The sequence below is a fragment of the Sphaerodactylus townsendi genome, linkage group LG08 (assembly GCF_021028975.2).
Source record: "Sphaerodactylus townsendi isolate TG3544 linkage group LG08, MPM_Stown_v2.3, whole genome shotgun sequence".
Taxonomy (NCBI): Eukaryota; Metazoa; Chordata; class Lepidosauria; order Squamata; family Sphaerodactylidae; genus Sphaerodactylus; species Sphaerodactylus townsendi.
Window position 1 is genome coordinate 20,068,182 of NC_059432.1, and position 23,622 is coordinate 20,091,803.

At 43.9% G+C, this 23,622-nt stretch overlaps 1 protein-coding gene across 1 annotated transcript in view; it reads right to left on the reverse strand.

Annotated features, from left to right (window-relative positions):
* The window catches only part of LOC125437512 (ankyrin-3-like), a 154,221-nt gene that overhangs the window by 12,053 nt on the left and 118,546 nt on the right, over positions 1-23,622 (reverse strand). Inside the window, exons 5-10 of the mRNA XM_048505114.1 lie at positions 21,296-21,394; positions 19,566-19,751; positions 17,703-17,726; positions 16,191-16,289; positions 12,229-12,327; positions 2,353-2,451 (exon numbers count right to left, since the gene is read on the reverse strand). Coding sequence (XP_048361071.1) covers positions 2,353-2,451; positions 12,229-12,327; positions 16,191-16,289; positions 17,703-17,726; positions 19,566-19,751; positions 21,296-21,394 — 606 coding nt within the window. The remainder of the gene's footprint in view (positions 1-2,352; positions 2,452-12,228; positions 12,328-16,190; positions 16,290-17,702; positions 17,727-19,565; positions 19,752-21,295; positions 21,395-23,622) is intronic.

Here is a 23,622-nt window from a genome sequence, read left to right on the forward strand (position 1 = left end):
CAGTTGTGAAAGTGGTTTGAAAACGCATTATTTTGCGTGTGCGGAAGGGGCCAAAGTTAAAGAGTTCTTTAAGAAAATGGACTGAGAACTGAATGCTTCAGAGCAGTTTATTATTTACACATTGTTTATCTTAATTTACACTCCACTTTTCCCCTCAGTGGCTGACAAAATCACTCTTCTCTCCTCCACTTTATCCTCATAATCACCACTGTGAGGTAGGTTATGCTGAGAGAAAGTGACTGGGCCAAGATTCCCCAATGAACTGTCAGATCACAGTAGAGCCTGGGTCTCCCAGACCTACCTAGCCTGATAGCAGGGAAGCGGCAAAAGGACCGCTCTGACATCTAGGGAGGGTCAGATGGCCCGGCTCTACTATCTATGTGAGGGTTGACCAATCCAGAGGCTTTCTATTGCCTGCCACTGATGATGCAGTGACAATGCGAGATTGATGTTTGGAATATGCTGCCACAGGAGGTGGTGATGGCCACAAACCTGGATAGCTTTAAAAGGGGCTTGGACAGGTTTATGGAGGAGAAGTCAATCTATGGCTACCAATCTTGATCCTCCTTGATCTCAGATTGCAAATGCCTTAGCAGACCAGGTGCTCAGGAGCAACAGCCACAGAAGGCCATTGCTTTCACATCCTGCATGTGAGCTCCCAAAGGCACCTGGTGGGCCACTGCGAGTAGCAGAGTGCTGGACTAGATGGGCTCTGGTCTGATCCAGCAGGCTCTTTCTTATGTTCTTATGCACACCACTTGTCCTTCTAGGCCTGAAAAGTCTGTGTAATGGAGTGGCTAGGGTGTCAGGCCAAGCGTGAAGGGACCAGGGGTGGATTCCAGCATCACGTTTAAACTAGGGAGTCCAGATTCGCCTTTTAAATTCACCTTAAAGGGAGAATCTGGGGTCCCCAGTTTAAATAACATTGAAAGTGATGCTGTTTCCCCCAATTGGATACAATTGGAAACAACACCATAAAATGTTTTCAGAGCAGTAATAAAACATTTTGAAAGCATTTTGAAAATGTTTTCAAAAAATATTTCTGCTGTGTGGCATGGCCCATTGCTGTGGTCAGATTTGTGAGTTGGGGCATGTTTTATAATGTGGTGATTTTGAAACGACCTGGTGGAAAAAATCATTGTTTGGTCATAGTGGGAGAGGGTGGCCGCCGATGGGGGGTGGGGGGGCATCAAACTCAGGTTTTGCCCAGGGCTCCAGTTTGCCTAGGTACGCCACTGCCCCTTGTCTGCCTTAAGCAACAAAGGTGGGGGAGGGGAAAGACTAACACCACCTAATAGGGCAAAGAATAAGTCACACAGAGAGTATGGTGGCTGAGCAAATGATAGCCTGGCCCTATGCATGTTTACCCAGAAGTAAATTTCACTGAGATCAATGGGGCTTAAGCACACAGAATGACAGAATGAGCTTACAGACCTCAGTCCTCTTTTTGAAGCTCCTTTCTGCTATGAATGTACTTGATAACCCTAATAAACCAGCATCATGTACCTGCCCTGTCCATTTACAGAGAAGCAGGAGGAATAATGCTGATTGACTCTGCATTGACTCTCATAAGAGGATAATACATATTGAGCGCTTTGCCCCGTCTCTAAAACTCCTTGTAAATGCATGTTATAGTCGTGCAGCTGTTGACTTGTTGCCTGTTCCTTATTTCAAAGAACTATTCTTTATTCAGTACTGACAGAAATATTCATGGAAAAAAAGAGGTGTACCATGACTAGAAAAAACAACTCGTATGTATTAGCACTATGTACTAATGAAATACTGGCAATCCTATGACACACAAATAACGCCAGTTTCTTACAGTTTCACTGTGATATCCCCATTTTGAAGATCTGTAGGCAGAAGTCCTAACCCACAGACATATGTACAAAGGAAGGCGTTTTAAACGGACATTTAAAACAACAGCAAATGTATGTGGATGGGCAAAATTCAGTTCAGTTTAAAAGTTTTATTGCAGAAGGTGGGCATCAGCGAGATTTCCGACAAAGTTACTTTCTGTGTATCGTCGAAGGCTTTCACGGTCGGAATCACTTGGGTGCTGTCTGGTTTCCGGGCTGTATGACCATGTTCTAGCAGCATTCTCTCCTGACGTTTCGCCTGCATCTGTGGCTGGCACACTCCTCTGAAGATGCCAGCCACAGATGCAGGCGAAATGTCAGGAGAGAATGCTGCTAGAACACGGCCATACAGCCCGGAAACCACACAGCACCCAAAAGTTACTTTCTGTCAACAGATCTGAACCCGAGATTCCCTGAATGCCTGAGAATACAAAATTGGAAAATGGGGAATATTCAAGGGATATTATTCTCTAAATGTCAAGTGCCAGATTACCTTTGTTTTGGAAAGAATCGGAGCTCCCCGATCAAGCAACATTCGTACAACTTGCTCATGGCCGCTTCGCGCCCCACAGTGGAGTGGCGTCAACCCATCCTACAGAATATAGAAGTCACAACACATTAAAATTAGAACTCCTTGGTTTTTAACACATAATGAAAAAAAGTATTTCTCCCACCTATGCTACATTTGTATGGTGCTCTTAGCAAAACAAAAACAAAAACTGATTTCAATTTGTTTTTATTACCGGTACGTCCCCAACAGTACAATGTTATTTTCCATCCTAGCACGAGAGATGCCACTAAAACTAGAAATAATTACAATTTGATATTTGTTTTTTAAAAATCCCAGTATGATTGTCTCATGAGCAGTTCATAGTATTTCGTTTTGGATAGGTAAACAAGGCATTATTTCTAACTGGCCTTGTGATCAAGTGAGATAATCCAGGCAATTTACCAGAACACAAAATCTATAGGAAATAATGACATAGAAAATTAAAGGAGGCAGCATCACAAAATATAACAATATTTTTAAAAGTAGACCTAATACAGTTTAAAATGCAAGAAAAATTAAAAATGAATCAACAGCAAAAGATTAAAGCCATTTAGCTGCTCTGTGAAATGTGCTCATTTATTATTAGCATATTTCAGTGGCCTACAGCTACAGCCAATTATTAAATTACCATTATTCATTTGGATAGTGCTTGTAATGTGGCCAGCTACTATTTAATCTTTATCTCATGCATCTTCATGCCTGATGGTTCAGACAAGAGCTACACATTTCTGTGATCCTTTTTGCAATTTATCTGTATATTTTATTTTCTCATAGTCCACTTTTTTTTTCTAATATTACTCAAGGCTGGATTGTATACTGCAACTGCTGATGCATCTAGTTTAAAGGGAAGGACTAGTTGTTTAGTCCTCCCCCCTCGTCCCATTTGGGAATCCTAAGACTTTTGAAAGAAGTATATCTCTAAAGTATACCTATCAAATTTTCCCTAGCAGGAACAAAAATACCTTGAAGGAAGTGGTTTTTTGTTGGTGACCGAGAAAAGATTAAATAGTCCATTTCACCTCATGACAGCCTCCTCTATCTGTAATGTCCTCACTCAGGGAAAAGACAGATAATCTGAAATAGGTGAGAGATACCATGTCTGGGTTCCAATGCAGGCCTTGGTACTAATGAGGAGAAAGCAGCCATGAAGAATCCCTCTCATCCGGCTGAAACAAAATCCCAGTCTGGGAAGAAACAGGTGGGGGCAAAAGGGACCCCACAGCCAGCAAGACAGCCAGGAACCCAGCCTCCATTTCTCAGCTGTCAATCAGAGATCCCAGAAGATTGGCCTTGGAGACTGCTTGCCATCCAGCCCTTTCTACACTCGGTGGTTCTCAACCCGTGGTACGTGTTCCATCAGTGGGATGAAGAAGTTGCCTAGGTGAGATGCAGAGTTTCCATAGCAATTGCTAAGAATTTGCTCTCCCTTAATACTTGTGTCTACTTGCAAGCGTGACAGGCCATCTCCTTCCAGGCTTACTTGTCATGGGGATTATCTATTTGAGACCTTCGGGCATGTTAATAGTAACCTTGGACACACTTCCAGCCCTTCTCCTGTTCTCCCTGCCTCCCAGCAAGTGTCTCTGATATGCTGCTTCCTACTAATCCTTCCCGCCAAGGATTATCCATTGTTCTTCTGTCCTTCCCCCATTTTTGCAGGTCATTCTTTTGAGTTACAGCACTGTCCTCATCATCACAGCAACTAGAAAACATTCTATGTGGAATCCCCATACATATTCATAGTCAATAAAACAGTCCGACATTTTCCAGTATATGTGATTTCCATCTGTGGCACGTTTAGAAGCCCTGTCCTTTCCCTCTTTCGTTGGAGCCCTGTGTCATCTGCATTGCTCCATGAGTGATTTGCTGTGTTTTCAACTGCTAATGGAATTATGATGTTTGTTTTCGTTTTAGAGTCACAGCCGTAGAGCACATTCCCAACAACACTAGTGCAATTTTAATGTCCTTCAGACATTGCTGATAATAAACGTAATGACAGAATGTATTGTTGGCAGTTCTTTTCATTGGCCAGAATCAATATATGGCTGATATGTGGAGTTTTCTTGGGCTGTGTGTGCTTCGGTCCGATAATTTTTTGCTCATCAATGCTTCACTTCCGCGCATCTGTGAAAGCTGGCATCTTTTCAAGAAGGACATGTCATGGAAACATGTGTGCAGAGAAACACAAGTTACCGTGACATACCTCTGAAGATGGCAGCCGTAGATGCAGGCAAAATACTGGGAGCAAAAACTACCAGATCATGGTCACACAGCCCGGAAAAACCGCTGAGTGCCTGAAAACATATAAATGTCCTTCTTGGGGGACACATATTCTTTGATACAGTGATGGGTGGGACATAAGACATAAAAGGCTGGGACCCACCCATAAGATATAAAAAGGCTTCTGACACACCAGACAGCCTGCCAAGAGACCTCTGGGCGTGGCCGGGCATTCCGGGGCGGGGCATTCCTGGGTGGGGTTGTGGCAAGGATGCAGCTGTTGCGCCGGTCCTTGGGCAGGAAACGAATGCACGCAGGCGCAGGCTGCCACGCACGCAGGTGTACCTCCGGCCAGACTGCTTCAAGTTCTGCTGCTACTGCTGAGAGGAGGGGCGTAACTAAGGCAAAAGTCACGTGGCAAAATCACCAATTAGTAATCCCCTCTCGGCACACACAAATAATTAGTAACCTACTCTCGGGAACCTGTGAGAACCTGCTGGATCCCACCTCTGAGCCCCAGTTAAGAATCCAGGGTGTCACCAATCTCAGAGATTTACAGGGCAATACCAAGAACATTTTTTCTTGGTGCAAGTCCCAATGAATAGATCCAACTAGGATTCAGAGTAGACCTGCTCAGGATTGCTCTCTCATTGTGTCAAAGGAAGAAAGGCAAAGTGTTCAAGACCATCCGAGCCCCCTCTGGAAAATAAATACCACTATGATAACAATGAAGAGGAATCAAAACCCACCAAAGGCAGGCAGCCAACAGCTACAAACAAGGTCAGTGTAAGGTGAAATGAATGCACCATTTCATCTCTCTTTAATGACATACCCAGCATTCATCATCTTCTTACTGAGCAGTCCAAGGCTGAGCTTCTCAGAAGCTTTTGATGCAAGGTGAGCACATCGCGTCCTCACATTTGTCACTAATAGAAATGAGGCTGGGGTGGCCTTCTCCTTGCAATTGGGAGGAACGTCCTTTAGGCTGGAAATAACAGGGTCGTCTCTCTCTAATTGTTAAACTCACTGGGACGGGATCCAGTACAATGACAATTTATTGTTAGGTGGAACTTGTAGCTTTGGTTGTGCTTGATGCGCCCCGTGAACTAGACAGTGCCTTCCTAAGCAGAATTACACACCTTTAAATTGACTTCCATGGTCTTCTGCTGAAACTTTGCTTAGGACAGCACTGTTAGATCTGCTGATTATCTGACCACAATCCATCCTTTGATCAGAGACAGCTTTATCTGTAGACCCTGGTTCACAGGCCAATAGATAAAACCAATTCCAAAAGCACACTATAATTAAATAAAATGCAATATGCAACTAGTAGCCATCATTTCCTTTAGGCTAGCAGTTCTAAGAACTGGGTCTCTTGAAGAGGTATACAGCAGCAAGGGCATGCCCACCACAGCCTTATTTCTCTCATGGAGAATGCTTTGGAGTTGGCTAGCATTTCCTACAGTTCTCTGAATACCATTCGGTATTGTGCCTTGAACCTGTAAAATCTCAGGCCAACATCTCTAAGAGATTCGCTGTTCCAACATCTCCTCATGCCCAATCACAAAATATCAAAAGGGCACTCTTTGATCATTCAACCAACTCAGCAAGCCTTCAGGCAATGGAAGGGCACTATAAGCAGCAGTGGCGTAGGAGGTTAAGAGCTCGTGTATCTAAACTGGAGGAACCAGGTTTGATTCCCAGCTCTGCCACCTGAGCTGTGGAGGCTTATCTGGGGAATTCAGATTAGCCTGTGCACTCCCACACACGCCAGCTGGGTGACTTTGGGCTAGTCACAGCTTCTCGGAGCTCTCTCAGCCCCACCTACCTCACAGGGTGTTTGTTGTGAGGGGGGAGGGGCAAGGAGATTGTAAGCCTCTTTGAGTCTCCTGCAGGAGAGAAAGGGGGGATATAAATCCAAACTCCTCCTCCTCCTCCTCCTCCTCCTCCTCCTCCTCCTCCTCCTCCTCTTCTTCTTCTTCTTCTATAATAATGGACAATACTTCCTCCCAGGTACATACCACACACATGCATAGACCCACAATTCTGACAGAAACACACATCAGCCCTAGGTTGTCCAATAGGGAACAGGAACATACTTTACCTATTTATACTCCACCCATGGTATGGGGAGCAGGGAAGGGATAAAACAAGCTCATCCCAAAACAGCAAGAAAAGCCCCCACAGGCAGCCTCTCTTCCCCTTATTTTGGTAAACTCATATTGAATGAGTAGCAAAAATATCCTGCACCACACACACATATATGCCAAGTTGCCAGAACACCCAACTTTTTGGGGTAATGGAATTCCTGAGGGACTACATCTCCCAACAGTCCCTGACTCTGACCTAAGAACAGTTGCTTTTCTCCTGAGGTGAGGAGGGAGAGGGATCAGAAAGGGAGGGAAAGAAGAAACAGGACATCTGAGAAAGAATAACAGCCCAGGCATCCATCCACTGACAGAATCGTCCTGCAAAGGCTCAGAGAAAACATTTGCAAATGATTATGACGACGTGCAGATTAAGGACACTCTAAGTATGCAGAGACATAATCAACTGTATCATCTGCTTTATATAGCCTTCTCGAGCATCTTGTGATGTGCAAGGTCAGTAGGGCAGAAATAGGAATTCTGCTTAAAGATGAACTTGTGCAATAGGCATGGCACAAATCCCACTGGATTTCTTAGTTGCATTCCTTTGTATCAAAAGAAATGCTGGCTCTTTGAAAACTCCATCCTGCCACACAACATGATTTATTACTTTGGTAGCAACCCGTTTAATTGTCAGATGGCTATTTCAGGCTGTCTCCAACAACAAAGGAACCAATTCCACCATTAATTAAGTTTTCTATAATTCTGGTTTCAGCATCTCCATCATCCCTTCTATTCCTCATCACTGTTACTCAAGATGTTGTTGGCTTAACTTTAAGTTTCAAATTTGGTCCCTTGACCATGGTTAAAAGACATTGATGTAGCCAGGTGACACCAATATTGATAGTAATTGTGTGCCAGCAAGTCGCAATTGACTCATGGTGACCCCAAGAACAAGGGTTTTTTCCTCCAATTGGAGCCCATAAAAATGGACCCCTGACCCAACCTTTAAGGAATTTGGAGATTGTTGTAAGGAGAGTCACTAGTAGCTATGTTGCAAGTTTGGTGCCTCTACCTTTAAAAAAACAGCCCCACTGAGCCCCAGCAATATTCCCCACAGGGTGTAATGGAGCTATTTTATTTAGATTCCCTCCAATACCTGAAAAAAAGCTATATTGTCAATTTGGGGGAAAAATTGAGAATCCTGAAAATTTTCAGGTCCCATATACTTGAATCTGAATTTCCCCCCCAAATTTTTTTTGCACACCCCTAGCTTACAATAATCACATCAGTAGGAAAGTTCTAGATGTTTCACAAGATCTCATTTAAGTGGAACTGTGTTAAGGTATTTAAGTTTTCACATATGTATTGCTTGATACAAGCCATCATGTTGAGAATTTCTCTGTACCCCACTCTATTTCACTGGCTCCCAATGAGAGACAAAAAATATAGAATATGATGATGTCGCCTCATGGTTTTGCATTCCTAAATACTACCAGTGGAAAGAGGGGGTAGAGATACAGATACAGATCTGTTGCTTTTGGCTGCAGCTGCATCTCTGGTTATGACTTAAATGAAGGAAAGAAGGAAATGGTAATATTGTCTCATTTAGTAAGCATAAGACAAAGTCATCAGTTATCCTGAATGCACAGCCCCATATGCACAGGAGAAATTTCAATAAGCCTTTAATGGATGCTTTCCTTTCTCTGGTCATCAGTCAAGAATGTTTTCAATGCACTATGGCTATACCTTATGCAGTGTGCCCAGCAATTACCAATTCTGGGAGGTTTTTCCACACCTCAAATTCAGAAGCCTGCCCCATTCCAGAGCACCACTGTACAGTCTACATCAGTGGTGGTGAACCTATGGCATAGGTGCCAGAGGTGGCACTCAAGAGCCCCCCCATATCTAGGCTGGCCTGGGCTGCTGGGCTCGATTATTAGCATTAAACCTAAGACCTAGTTTTGGGGAAGCAGTGTAGGTAACCCTGTTAAGCACTATTAAATCCCACTGATTTTCCTGCGAAGAACTAAAGCGCGATCCTTTACCTGGGAGTAAGCTCGGTTGCTGGCAATGGGGCTTGCTTCTAAGTAAATCCTCCTAGGGTCATGATTCACCCGTTGGAAGAGTTGCACAGTTGCTTCAAAGGAAAGCCACCAACTACCACCAAGCTTACTTCCGAGTAACACATGCGTCGGAGCCAACATTTTTTTCTAAACTGAAACCTCAGTATTCAGGTTAAATTGCCATGTTGGCACTTTGCGATAAATAAGTGAGTTTTGGGTTGCAATTTGGGCACTCGGTCTCGAAAAGGTTCGCCAACACTGGTCTACATGCTCAGCACTGGAAGAGGTGGAGAGTAGAGGTTTGCGTTTGTACATTTCTGATTCGAAACAGTGCCCGAAATTCCCTGTTCAGTTTTGGACTGGAAGTAATCTGATACCCAACAGGGAATTTTGGTTAATGTTTCAGACTGCAAATAGCCAAATGCATATTCTTAGTGGAGAGTTGGAAGGGACTGATTGCCTAACAAAAATGAAAAATCCTTGGGGCAGGGACCAATCAGTATCTGATGTATTTTACTGTGTTTCCATTGTAGTCAATGAACACATGAACTGCTTAGAATGATCATAAAATTGTATAAACAGTGTGCTTTCCTGGAGATTTCCAAGCTATGTGGCCATGGTGTGGTGGTTCTAACTGTGAACATTTTCCGCGCATCTGTGGCTGTGGATGCCAGCCACAGATGCGGGCGAAATGTGAGAAGCTAAAACCATGAGACAACAATAGCCACACAGCCTGGAAAACCCATAACAGCTAGTTCGTTCGGACCATGAAAGCCTTCAACAACATATTTTCCTGTAGATTCCAGAGTTGGTCTTTTATTCAGCTGCAACACAGCAGACTGTAGACTACAAGTGTTTACCACTAATCCTGGGCAAAATGCACTCACTGTCAGCGGCAAACCAATCTGTCTTGGCATGTGCAGTATCAGGCAGCCAAAGTAAGACTAAGTATGTTTTATTTGCTAAAATCTATTCTGGAAGACAGAGAAAGGAGGGGGGAGGGATGGTCAGATACAAGTGGGGAGTGTTGACAAGAAGCAACAGCCGAATTTTCACTTGGAATCTATATCTATAAACGCAAAATGCCACTCACTCACTGACTCACTGACTGACTCATGCACAGAACTCAAAAACCACCGAACCTACAATGTTGAAATTTGGCACACAGGTTCATTATGTGGTTTAGGTGCTCACTAAGAAAGGATTTTTCAAAATATTCAGTTTTACTCGAGTTATTACACATTTACTGTTTTAACTGCTCATCTCTGGCCATCTGCATGAACATTCTAAGGGCAAACCAGTCCCTCAGTCCACAGACATGATGCACGAACATTCTAAGGGTGACAGTTAAACACCACTAGCTTCAACAAACAGGCTGCAAAAAAGCATGCTGAATGTCACCCCGAAGTTAACAGACAGCCTGTGAAAAAGTACTCCTCCACCCACCCTCACGTTAACAACACCACTACAGCCAAATACAATCAAAACAGATTACAAACCACACTATAACCTTGGACTACTAAACATTTGTCGGGTTTTGCATATGGATATCAGATTGATTACAGTGCAGACAAGTTTACTGCTCTCGGCCGCCGATCACCCTGTGCTTGGTGTCGTGCTCTGAAGTAGCGGGATGAGTCCCCAGGAATGTGCTGCAGTGGCAGTACAGTCCAGCTCCCTGTCTTTCAACCCCACCCTGAACCTCTTCACAGCCTTCTCACTCATCAGCATCCAACGGCAGTACACTTCCTTTCTGCATCCCAAAAATACAACGGCTGCTTCCACATGATGTCTTTTGGAGCCCACCAAGTGAAAGAGAGCAATAACACATTGCATTAAAAAAAAGACAACTACAGGAAGCTGATGCAAAATATGCGAAAACAAACCCATCAGTCCACAGACAGGCTGTGAGAAAATATGCTGCATGTCACCCCAAAGTTCACAAACAGGCTGTAAAGTAATATGTTGAATGTCACCCTGAAATTCATAGAGAGCCTGTGATGAAGTATGCGTAGCGAAGCACGGGTGCCCTGCTAGTGCTCTTATTAACCAAACACTGAAATTTGTCCTCGATAGACTCTATCACGCAGCTGCCAATGCATGGAAATTAGTACAACAATGGACTTCATTTATTGGCTATCATAGAATGCCTCAATCCCATGTATCAGCTGCCATGGATCACAACAAGAAATTCCTTCGTAAATCCTAAAAGCAGTCCCTGAAAATAAGACAAAAAATCAATTTTGCACTTTGGGGTGCAAAACTGAAGCTACACTCGGCTTATTTCAAGGGATGTCTGCACCCATCTCAGAGGGGAAAGCTGTAGCTTTTCAGACTTAGCTACCACACAAGTGATGTTAAAACAGGAACAGGGAAAGGTTACTAGGCATCAGGATCTCAAGCAGATACGTGGAGGAGGTTATTCATAGTGATTTCAGTTCAGCAGACGCTTATTCTCTGCATTTTGGACATAACAGGATATCCTGACCAGAGGATACTGTAATATCCAAAGTGGAGAAAATAAATCAATGAAATAACTGCCTATTTGATTTTCCAGAGAACCAAATAACAAACAACCCCTCTTCATCAGTGCAAGGACTGGACATTCTGAAAATGACCAGGGGAGTACAGAAAAGATCCTTGTGGTACAGAAAATACCTCTTTTGTTTCCCCACCCCTGAATTAAAGCACCAGTTCATCCCGCTCTTGCATAATGAAGTCTTGTTTACAGGGAGTTTGAGGAGCCCTTAAAACTCAAAAGGGAAAATGAGCATGGCTAAGGAAGTGTTTAAAGGCTCCAAACACTTAAAAGGCGATTTGTAGTTTTCTCCTGCAAAAGAACAGGGCAGGGGGTAGTCTTGATTAATTAAGGAAATTCGGAACAGAAGAATCATAGCTGCAGTATCAAAAAAATCAAGTAGCAGATGTTCTCCAAGGTGGAGTCCTGGGTTTAAAATGGAATCTAAGAGACATGTACCTGAGAGACTAGACCAGTGGTGGCGAACTTTTGGCACTCCAGATGTTATGGACTACAATTCCCATCAGCCCCTGCCAGCATGGCCAATGGGCTGATAGGAATTGTAGTCCATAACATCTGGAGTGCCAAAGGTTCGCCACCATGGGACTAGACCTTCTCCCGGCCTAAAGGCCAACAAATGGTACCCACAAAAAATGCAAAGCTCCAGAGTGAACGGTAGACATGCCACAGTACCCTTACTTCCCGTGCTTAGAATGTTTTGGAAGCTTTATCCCTCTTCAGAGTTTCCACACATTAGCTAACACTTTCATTGTAGTATTTTCATTGCACTTTTATGCTGTTAGCTGCTTTAGTAGCCTTGGTATGATAATTTTGGGACACGGATTGAAAATATGCACACAAAGAATCATAATTCACAGTTATGTACCAAATGACATAGGAGGCTGTGGTAACTTATAGACAGTCTTACCCTTGTTTTGGCGTCAATTTTTCCTCCTCTATCAAGTAGCAGTTTAACCATGTTGGTATTCCCTCGCTTCGATGCTACATGTAATGGAGTGATATCGTTCTGTGGGAGGAAAAAAAACACACAGACAACTTAGCTGAATTCCAACATCCAGTTTCCCTTCACTGGAACTAAATCTGTTTGACATATTGTGTTTCCTGGGATTTTTCTTGCAAAGTTAGAACAGACTTCTTCACTCTAGTCACTTCTACAATGAGATGTGGTATACTGTGTACAGTGGTTGGGCCCTGGGTTCAATCCAGGGCTAGCAAGTCCACTTGTTGCCCTGGAGAACCTCATTTTTTCAGAGTGTGCAATATGTCCTTAATTTTTTACATAACAACAATTCTGTAAGGCAGTTTTCAGTGTGATCTGAAAAAAATACAACCTTAGGAGTAAGCCCCACTGAACACACTTGGGTATGAATGAGCAGAATAGCTTAGGAATGCTGTCCTAGATTTCGAGGCCATGATTTGCCTCAGACAGTCTAGACTAAAACTTCCAAGTGGATTTCCGTCCAGAGCTGGCAAGTGACGATCGCTTCTTGCAGATGAGTACGATTGCAGCATTGCTTCAAGAATCTGAAAAACTTGTCCGATCACAGATGACAGTGGGACCAAAAAACAAAACAAGGGAGACAACAATATCTCTTTTATTCTTCCACCAACTTCATTAAAGTTTCTTGTTCATCTACTATTTCCAAACTTAGCTACCTATTGCATCACATCTTGGAAAACATGTGGAACATTGTCTTTGAAGGGCTGCTGTCTTCATACCACCAACCAATTACAGCTCTGTAAGAATAAAATTACACAGACACAAGACAAAACCCACTACTATCAGTTCATCTGATTTCAAAACAAAAGGACTGAACATAAGTAGGGAGAGTTAGGGCTAGATTATGCAGGACTGAGTAATCAGGGATTTAACAGATCTTACAAAATCAAAATAGCTGCCTACACATACTACTTGGCTGGGGCACAGTTCAGGAAAATTCTCCTACCTAAGTGTCAATAAAACAAATGGGAACTATATTAGGGTAGCACCATGTTCTTGCACAGTTCCCATTCATTTTAAGGGGACTTTCGTTGGGAAATCTCACAAGATACTGAGCCCTATGGGTCTTTCACTCTCTCTCTTGGCTTACAAAATCTGTGAACCGATGTGGTCGGTTCCTCCAGCCACACAACAGGGGCCCTTGTATGAGAGGCTGAAAATGTTTACAAACCACAAGTTTGCAAAACAACCTCCATCAGTTTGGAATTCTGTTTAGCAATGCAACCATATGGAGATGTGTTGAACATTCAGGGCAATTATATAACAGACTTGTTTGAGCACAAAGATCCAAGATGTAGCAGGATGCTCTACGCAGCCTGCCGAATTGCCGGAATGGCAAGTAAAAAGAATAAAACACATTAAAATGGAAAACACACAGCCCTCAAACAATAACACGTTTGAGTTATGCCCTCGGTTCTGTTCCAAAGAAGCATCACACAGCCAGCAGAATCAAAGTGACTTCTTGATGAATGAGCGAGGCCAGCTAAGAAAGAACGGGAAGACATCTGTTCTGTGGCTGGCCGTATTAAGGATGTAGAAAATGCCTTGAAACCATGCACAACCCAGTCAAGAGAGTGTGCTGCTCAACAAGTCTTTCTTCCAAATCAGATCCACGCTGATGCTGTAAACCATGCCTGCAACAGTGATTCAAGCAGTCTTGCACTTGACTGGCAATAACAGTGCTACAAAACATGACTTGCCTACTGTTTGACAATAACTATTCACCTTCCCTGCGTCAGACAAAAATCAAACTAATACCCTCACAGACACTTGACATTGTCAGAAGAGGTAAGGACGTAGATCCTATCTCTCCGCTTGCTCAAGGGCATTACGGATCCTAGCAACTAGAGACAGAAAATTCAAGACAAAGAGATGTTATTGCCTCTTCTCCCTTTCTTCCTTTATCTCCTAAATTAATGTCATAAATAAGCTTCTCAGAACTAGTCCTTTTAACCACACGTATTTATACTGCCTCCAAAACACCACAGACCCTGACGGTGCTATAATAAACAATCAACAGATCCGTTTATCCAATTCCACAATCTTAGATCAGTATATTACCCAGCACCTTGTCTACCAGTACACAAAACAGAAACAGTACAACATCCTTGAAAACAATTAATACAGCTTTATCTCCTTGAAAATAATTAACATGACAGTTTGGGGTGAGTCACTATTGGGTAACGGCTATGCCTCTTTTAATGCCATCCTAATCAGCGTTGCACCCTTCTAAACCCATTGAAGTCTCAGACTCTGAGGAATTAACTTGTTTGTTATGTTATATTGAGTCCCATGTTTTGTATCGAATAATTCTATTTGTCCTCGTGGACAGGGAGATTTTAGCCAGACTGCCTGCAAAGAAAACTTTAATTCAGAGTGGCTGACCAATTTTAATTTTGTAACAGATTCTGCTCGAGTGTTTTATTTTCTTGTTTTATCCTTTGCGTTGTTTTGTGATGGCCTTTGGCGAAATACAATAAAATTTTACTACTACTACTACTACTACTACTACTACTACTACTACTACTACTACTACTACTACTACTACTACTACTGGAGTCAATAGTTTAGGACTTCTGTTTGACACCAAGTTGTAAACTTTGAAGCTTCTGCCATCAGCTGCCTGTAGCTCCAAACAACCCACTTTCCCCCAGTAATATGGGGTTAATCATATCAGCCTGTTTCACAGAACTGATGTGGAAATCAGTGAGAAACTATACATAAAATAATTTGGCCTCTCTAAAGTGCAGTGTAAAGGGGGAGTATGAATATTATCTGTGCCATGCAGATGGATAGCAAACACTAGACATGCTAACTCATGGTTCCCCACTCTCTTGAGATGTAGACTAGGGAGGAAACATTATGGGCACAACACAGGGCCAAACCACAGTTTGGTGCTTTGTGAATGAGCTTTGAGATATTCCCAGCCCAACCCCAACCCCCTTGTTGCAATGCTGAATTCAATTACTTATCATTCCTGTTCAGTGCAAGCCATTAGTTTGCCATTACAGCTGGATCAGCAAACTATAGTAGGATCAAATCAAAATTTGAAACTAGCTGCCAGTCTTAGTTTGGAGGGCGAATGTAAAGTCCAGTTGCTATCAGTGGTGCTTTCTTCTGGTATAAGGAGACACCCCAACATCCTCCGGCAAGAAGCACCTATGCTGGAGGAATGAAGAAGGGTCCTTGAAGTGGAGGAACACACCTGTGGGATCCAATTTCAGTGTTCACACGTTTGAAGGCAACAGCAATCTATGGCAAGCAGAAGTAAGGCCAGAAGGGTGTGTGTCTCATACATTGAGCAATAGAATAATGTGTTCCTGCTGCTCCTCCTCAATTAGTTACCAGATGTGTAGGTGCAATGGGGCAGGGGGCACCCCGCTTCGGGCGCATGCCATTGGGGTTATGTGGGGGGCAGAAAATTGCAAGCCCCGAGGTCTCCTGGGAAGTGTAGTTCCCACCAGGCCACTCTTTCAGCCTGAATTGAATTGTAACAGATTTCTCAGGGCCGGATCTCCCTGGACAGAGTGTTCCACCAGGTTGGAGCTAGGGCCGAAAACTCCAGCAGATTTTCATTCACCGAGAGCAGCGATCTCTGGGGGATTTACCAAGAGAGACAGTTCCACAAGTATGCAGGCCCAGACTATTTAGAGCTTTGTCCATTAATACTAAAACCTTGATCCAGTACTCCACCTGGAGCCAGTGCGGCTCTAAGGAAGCACTGGTGGCATATTTGGGATCCTAGCTAAGATTAAGGAATCAAACTGCAGTTAGTGGGAACCATGGTTTAGAACTTTAGTCCTTTAGAAGTCTGGTTTTAAGGGACCTTCCTGTTGAAAAGGAACAGCATTCTAACACCCGGTACTTACCCTTGCTGTAAAATCCACAGCAGCACCACGATTTAAAAGCAGAGTAGCCACATTAATGTTTCCATAGTGTGCAGCTATGTGGAGAGGTGTGAAGCCGCTCTGAAAGAAAACAAATAAGTGCACACACACAGCAAGATACAAATTATTTTTTTTAATATCTTCCAGCTTTTAAAATATTCCTCCAGCCCCACACATTGACTCTAGGAAGCAGAATGCGATCCAGAGCAGTCATTCACTCTATTCTAGTTTTTCAGTCACTGTATATCTTTACAATACCGAAAGACGAATATTTATGAATATTCTAAGCAGAAAGAAAAGAAATTACCATGCCTAGCCTGGGAGAATAAGAGGAAGATAAGATGTTTGGCTTTTGCAAAATAATTCCCCACCTAATTTTTTTAAAATAAAATAAAAAATATTACCCTTTATTTTGATAAACTCAATTTCTCATTCAAAATATCTACTCACACTCAGTATTTTATTATCCTTGCAAGTGAAGTATGTCTTAAGAGTTCCCTTGCAGGAATTCAAATGAAGTCACTCGATGTTAATTGCTGAATAATTGCATAAATTCGAATCAGACGCAAATTAAAACATCAAAGTCCATTTTGCGCGTGATGGGTTCTTTGAAAAAAAATAGGTTTCCTTCTACAAAAGATAAAAAGATTGATCTCCCGCAGCGGGCCGTCACACTGGGTTAACGTTGCAACGACACTCCGATTCTAAGCAGGAAGTGTCTACCCGATCACGTCATTTCGGTGACTCGGAGTGCAATCCTGAGCATAGTTACCCTGTTCTAAGTCCATAGGTGTCAATGGCCTCCAAAGGGCATAACTCCACTTAGGACTGGACCATCGTTTTCGCATTTTAGCCATTTTAATTCCTTGTTGGAAAAACGCTCAGAAATACATGCAGCAATTCAACCAGTCCCTGGAAAGTGGGAAACCTGAGAGGGAACTGGGTGTGTGTCTAAACTTCTCAGCAAGCCCCTTTAGCCATGCCAGCTGTCGCTGCTCCCCGTCTGGAGAGAGTTCACACGTACGTGTGCGTCACTTGGAAAAAGAAAAAAAAAACCACATTCCCTTTGCTGACACTGACCAGAAAGTGTCATGCAGGAGCCTACAGGAAACAAGTCCTGGATGCAGAAGTGGGTCAGGGATGTCTGCAGCCCTTCACACAGCTGATACAACAAGGATTATCGCATTGGTAACCTGGGCGCTTTTAGGCAAAAAACCGCGGCAACTTTTCGGCGGACAGAATCCGTTGCCCAAAGGAAGCCAGCTTGTGCGCTTTTCGAAATGCGTGTTCCGGCTGCAGAAAGCCCTGGGAACTAAAACTACATTCTCCTCTAGCACATGCTACGTTCTGGATTCTAAAGCAGGTCTCTAAGGCCTCTACAAAAGGCAATGCAGAGAAGAGAAGGAGGAAATGATGCAGCAGCTTTACGTCGGTGGAAGAGTGACGATGCATATATATATGTACAGATATAACATATATGTATTTTAGATATACCTCGGTTGTTCTATTCACCATCATCTAGGTTTACACATTTGGAAGCAAAGAAGGGGGGAAAAAATGAGCGGTTAGTTCTCGAACCGGTGGTAATGGATGCAGAAAGCTTCGTGGCTGCCGGACGGAAGCTACAAGGGCAGCACAAAGAGAGGCACGGAGGGAATGCAAAGCCGAATGGAGGCCGGACGGCAGGCCGGGAGGGTTTGTAGTGGTTGTTATTCAAACATGAATTGAGATGCATTAGAAATGAGAGTTCCTCACTTTTCTATGGGAAAATGAAATCAAGTTCCAAGATACCCCTCATTTCATTTCACCCTTCAATTCTATACCTATCTGTTGGGAGGTAAACTGAAACATATCTACTGGGTCTGTGCTGCAGAGGCCACTTGGGCATACATAGACATTAAAAAAAAACAATTTCAGAGTTAACTGTTACATCCCAGTGCGAACAAGAAACAGAACCCAAGACAACACGGATTGGCCATTTGCTTTCTGGATTTCTGTCTGGATGCTGGCAGGTAGCCAACCGTAGCCCAGCAGAAGATCCTTCAGCCTTAAAAGCCTTTCTCCAATTTAAATGGCTCTTCAGTGGCACAAGAAGTTCTTCTACAGGTTAAGAACATAGGAACATAAGAACAAGCCAGCTGGATCAGACCAGAGTCCATCTAGTCCAGCATTCTGCTACTCGCAGTGGCCCACCAGGTGCCTTTGGGAGCTCACAAGCAGGAGGTGAAAGCAATGGCCTTCTGCGGCTGTTGCTCCCGATCACCTGGTCTGTTAAGGCATTTGCAATCTCAGATCAAAGAGGATCAAGATTGGTAGCCATAAATCGACTTCTCCTCCATAAATTTGTCCAAGCCCCTTTTAAAGCTATCCAGGTTAGTGGCCATCACCACCTCCTGTGGCAGCATATTTCAAACACCAATCACATGTTGCGTGAAGAAGTGTTTCCTTTTATTAGTCCTAATTCTTCCCCTTTTATTAGTCCTAATTCTTGGAGGACAACATTCATTTTAACTCACTGGAGTGGTGGAACATATTCCAATCATGTATTCTAACCATTTATTTCCTCCAACAAAACAGGATTTTTGCTTTCCCAAGGGGGTCTGGGATCTCCTCCAAGTTCTCCCTTCCTCTGCAGATACTTCATTTTGCCCTCTGTGCTTTTCTTGAAGGTCTGCTGATTCCCCCCCAAGAACATTTTTTTTGGGGGGGGGATCAATAGGCCGCAGAAAAAGGAGGAGGTGGGGGAAATCTCATACCACACATTTTGCAAATGGCTGGATACATGCCTCTAGCCTTTGTTTCAAAAAGAGTATGCCTTTGTTTCCATTTCTGGCTGTTATCATTCTTTTCTGAAGACAAGATATAATCCTAAAACAGATCCGCACACCTCGTGACTCACTGAGCTGAATGCAGTCGAACAGACATCTATAGCAATCCATCAAATGTGTGATGACAAACCTCCACATTTTGCTGCCTTCCTGAGACTGGAAAACTAAGGGAGGGGAGCTTGTCAGATGCCTGGGACTGCAATGCACGGCTGGCAAGCTGGGCTTGGTTTGGTGGCTCTGGAAGGGCACAGGGTGGCCTAAAACAGGGCTAAAGTAAATGGTAGCAGCACAACCTGAAACAGACCTGGCTTGGCTTATGTCAACCACTCAATTAACTAGCAAAGAGCAACAGAGGTCTTATACCAGGATGGCCAACCTATGGTGCTCCAGGTGTTCATGGACTACAATTCCCATCAGCCCCTACCAGCAGGGGCTGATGCAAATTGTAGTCCATGAACATCTGGAGCACCATAGGTTGGTCACCCTATTTTACACCCATCTCCCAGTTGCTTTATTTTTCACAACTAACCTTGGACTCCACATCTGCATTATGGTCGTTCTGCAGCAGCAGGGCAGCTGCCTTTGTGTCATCCTTGCGTGCAGCAATGTGAAGAGCAGGAAGACGGACTTTCCCCTTCGTGTCATTTTCAAGCAGCAAAGAAACCACCTGGTCGTGACCCTGTTGAAGGGCTACTGCCAACGGGGTGAAGCCATCCTATCAAACAAGCAACAATCAGCAGATGTTGATCCGGGGGGCATCATTTGTGTGTCTAGCGGACAGGGGTTTATGCATATATACTGCAATCCACAGGTGTTCGGAAAAAGCCGAGAAATTACGTTACTGGCAGCCTCACCTGGTTGGGTGCTTCAGATTGTGTGGTCAATGCCTGATAAAATTGAGCTGTGTTAACACTATTCCAGGGGTGTCAAACTCGTGGCCCTCCAGATGTTCATGAACTACAATTCCCATCAGTCCCTCCCAACATGAGCATTGGCTATACTGGCAAGGACTGATGGGAATTGTAGTTCATGAACATCTGGAGGGCCACGAGTTTGACACCTGTGCTCTATTCTAACTGGTGAGGGAAGGGATTCAGTCATGGAATGCTGACAATCAGAGCAACGTTGGACATCTTAGGTTGCTTCCGCAGCAGCAAAGGAATGGACAACATGAGATGCTTCTCTGTGGTATGGTTAGACATTAATTTGGTTTTGGATAGGTCTTTAGATGTGTCGGCAGCAAATTGTTCATGGGTCTCATTTAAATTGGTGGTTAACTTAGGAAAGAGAACCACTGATGGATTCTATGAGCAGCAGCAGGAGACAAAAGATTTAACCCTGCAGGGTTAGAAATCGAATTCTACTCCACATATAGAACTTGGGCAAGAAGGGATGTTGGACGAAGCTGTAAAAGAGAATACAGTGTTTTCCAGAAGTGATGTGTACAAGAAACATCCGGACATTTGGACAAACGTTTTGTAGATATTTGGCTCAGTTGATCAGTGGATTTCTTTCGTGGAGTTAGATATTTGATGGGAATTTATGTTGTTTACTTTTCATAAAGATTTCCTTTCCTAATGAAAAATGAATGCTTCAGAATGCCACATCACCATACAGACTATTCATTTCAGTAGGGCTGGAAGTTCAGGGATCAGGCAACCAAACAGAATGCTGAGTCAAGAGCTGCAAAAAGGTGGAAACGAATTCTGCCTAAACAGAACTGAAAATGAAATTGGCACTTATAATGTAAAAATGGGGGCTAACGTTGCTGAACAACTTCTCAAAACATTCCAAATGTTCACTACAATGAACCAATTACGAGTACATAAACAGTTCATATAGTTCATACATATTCAATATTCCCACATTAAGACTTGCTGCTACTGTGAACCAAAAAGCCTGCATCAGAATTCCATCAACAGTTTATGTATCTGGGATAGACTACAAAATCCATTCTGCAGTACACATCTGAGCAAAAGATACATGAATGAAAACACTGGAAGTCACAAATCAGGCAATTGTACTGCAGGATGCAGAACACCAAAACACAATAGGGTTCTGTGCAAAAATGTGGTACAGGGCCAGAAATAGATTTCAAGGGAAAGTCTGTCCTTAGCACAATTACACATTCCATAACAATCTTGTGGAGTTTATGCATATTGTTTCTTGAATCTGGAGAAACTCTGCAGTGCTGTATTTCCATAGCTGTGTATGGCATGATCTAAACGTGACTTTTTGGAAGCAGGTATACAACTTTACCTCTGTGGCAAGGCTTTGAGTTGCCCCATTGTCAAGAAGAAACTTAACCACTTCCAGATGATTTTCTTGAGCTGCCATGTACAACGGTGTGAAGCCATTCTGAAAAAGAAGAAAAACGCAAGGGCATAAGCCTTTTTTAAAAAAACCCTCTAAAGTGTTTTTTTTAAAACCTCTAAAGAGGAGCAGCAGTGGCGTAGGTGGTTAAGAGCTTGTGTATCTAATCTGGAGGAACTGGGTTTGATTCCCAGCTCTGCCGCCTGAGCTGTGGAGGCTTATCTGGGGAATTCAGATTAGCCTGTACACTCTAACACACACACCAGCTGGGTGACCTTGGGCTAGTCACAGCTTCTCAGAGCTCTCTCAGGCCCACCTACCTCACAGGGTGTTTGTTGTGAGGGGGGAAGGGCAAGGAGATTGTGAGCCCCTTTGAGTCTCCTGCAGGAGAGAAAGGGGGGATATAAATCCAAACTCCTCCTCCTCCTCCTCCTCCTCCTCCTCCTCCTCCTCCTCTTCTTCTTCTTTATCAGATAATAATCTTGATTCTTTATTTTGGCATCGTTTAGAGCTTGGTTTATGCATGTTGTAGAACGGGCTGGTAAAATGGACTGTACCCATTCACAAGCTGGAAATGCAAGATGTTTTGTTTGGTTCTTTAAAAAAACCTTCAAACACACAAACTAAAAAACTTCCTTCAAGTAGAGAATTAGCACTACTAGGAATGGTTGACCTTTCTCCCTGAGGTGCTAACTGTTCACCAGCAGGAAATATGGAAGAAGGTGTATGCGTGCAGGGATACAGGAGTAACAAATAACAAATAACTGGTCAGTAAGGCCCCTTCCGCACACGCAAAATAATGCGTTTTCAAACCACTTTCACAATTGTTTGCAAGTGGATTTTGCTATTCCGCACAGCTTCAAAGAGCACTGAAAGCAGTTTGAAAGTGCATTATTCTGCATGTGCAGAATGAGCCTAAGAGAAGAAACCCTCTCTGTTTTAAAATAAAATCAGGAGAAAAGGATAAAGAGCCGATGTTGATAGAAATGCAGGGTCAGCTTCAGAGAAGAAATCTATGGACGTTTTCACTGCCTTTTTGCTGACTTCAGTACCCAATCTGGAATCTATGTTTCCACAGGAAAATGCTGCAATTGGTGTATAGAAAAACCCTCCCAAAAGGTACAGTGAAGGATCATTGTAAAGGATTCAATGGTGTTGATGAGCGGGTCAGCCGCCTGGCCTTGACTACATTCCACAGCCCGGGCGATGGGCCAGCTTCTCCGGCGGAGACCTTATCTCTGCGAGGGAGATGAGACCTCCGTTCCCATGGGAATCCGGGAGGGGGGATGGGATGGACAGAGTTATAACCTGTGCTTCTGGCGGGAGATCTTATTCCTGCCACTGCGTGTACGTGAGCTTTCTAGGATGTCTGAATAAACGGTCTTTTACACCCAAAAAGCCTTTTATTTCTGCTTCTATGGAATTCCTTACATTGTGGCAGGAATCCTTCGTTCATCTATTTTCTTAGTGCAGTGGACCTCTGGTGTCTCGGCATGGAGAGGTTGAATGTTCCTGTGGAAGGTTCGGTAGCCCCCAAAGAGGGCTCCGAGCTCTCCCTTCTGGATTTAGAGGAACCGGCGGGAGAGCGGGTCTCGCTGGTGACTCTTTCCCGTCCTCGTATCAGCACGAGTCTTCCCTTACTCCGTTGGAACGAGGGACGAGAAGACGACCATGGGGACTTACATGAGTCGTTTGGGGCGCTGTCTATGGATCGGCCTGTGGATCGGGTATCTACCCGTTTTCGTATGGATTACAAACCTCAGATGCAACCTGTCACGGAGGAGACGGGCCTGACCACCTTTCATGCGGCAACACAGGAGTCCATTGAACGATTCCTGGACTCGTATTTTGGTGATGCTCCCAAAGATCCACCGTGGCATAGCACTGGGGCCCGTCCGAAGACCACCGGTGAAACTGGGACTAAACCAGGGATTGGGAGGGGTATCCGTACCGTCTTCCGATCGGACCCCCCAGATCCCGGACCAGCGGCGGCACCTGAGATGCCCCGTGGAGCCACCGGTGGGCACGACGTCCTGCGTTCAGATGAAGAGGAGTCCGGAGAAAGCCTGCACTCCCAGCCGGATCTATTCCCTCTCCCATCGAAAGAGAGCTGGGATGAGGAAGTAGGCCGACTGCGAGATGCCCAAGAAGCATGGGCCCGTGAACGCCAGCTATGGGAAGAGGAACGAGAACAGCTGCAGCAAGAGCGTGAAAACCTGCAAAGAGACCGGGAACAGCAGTGCAAAGAAATCCAACTCGAATTGGACCGTGCC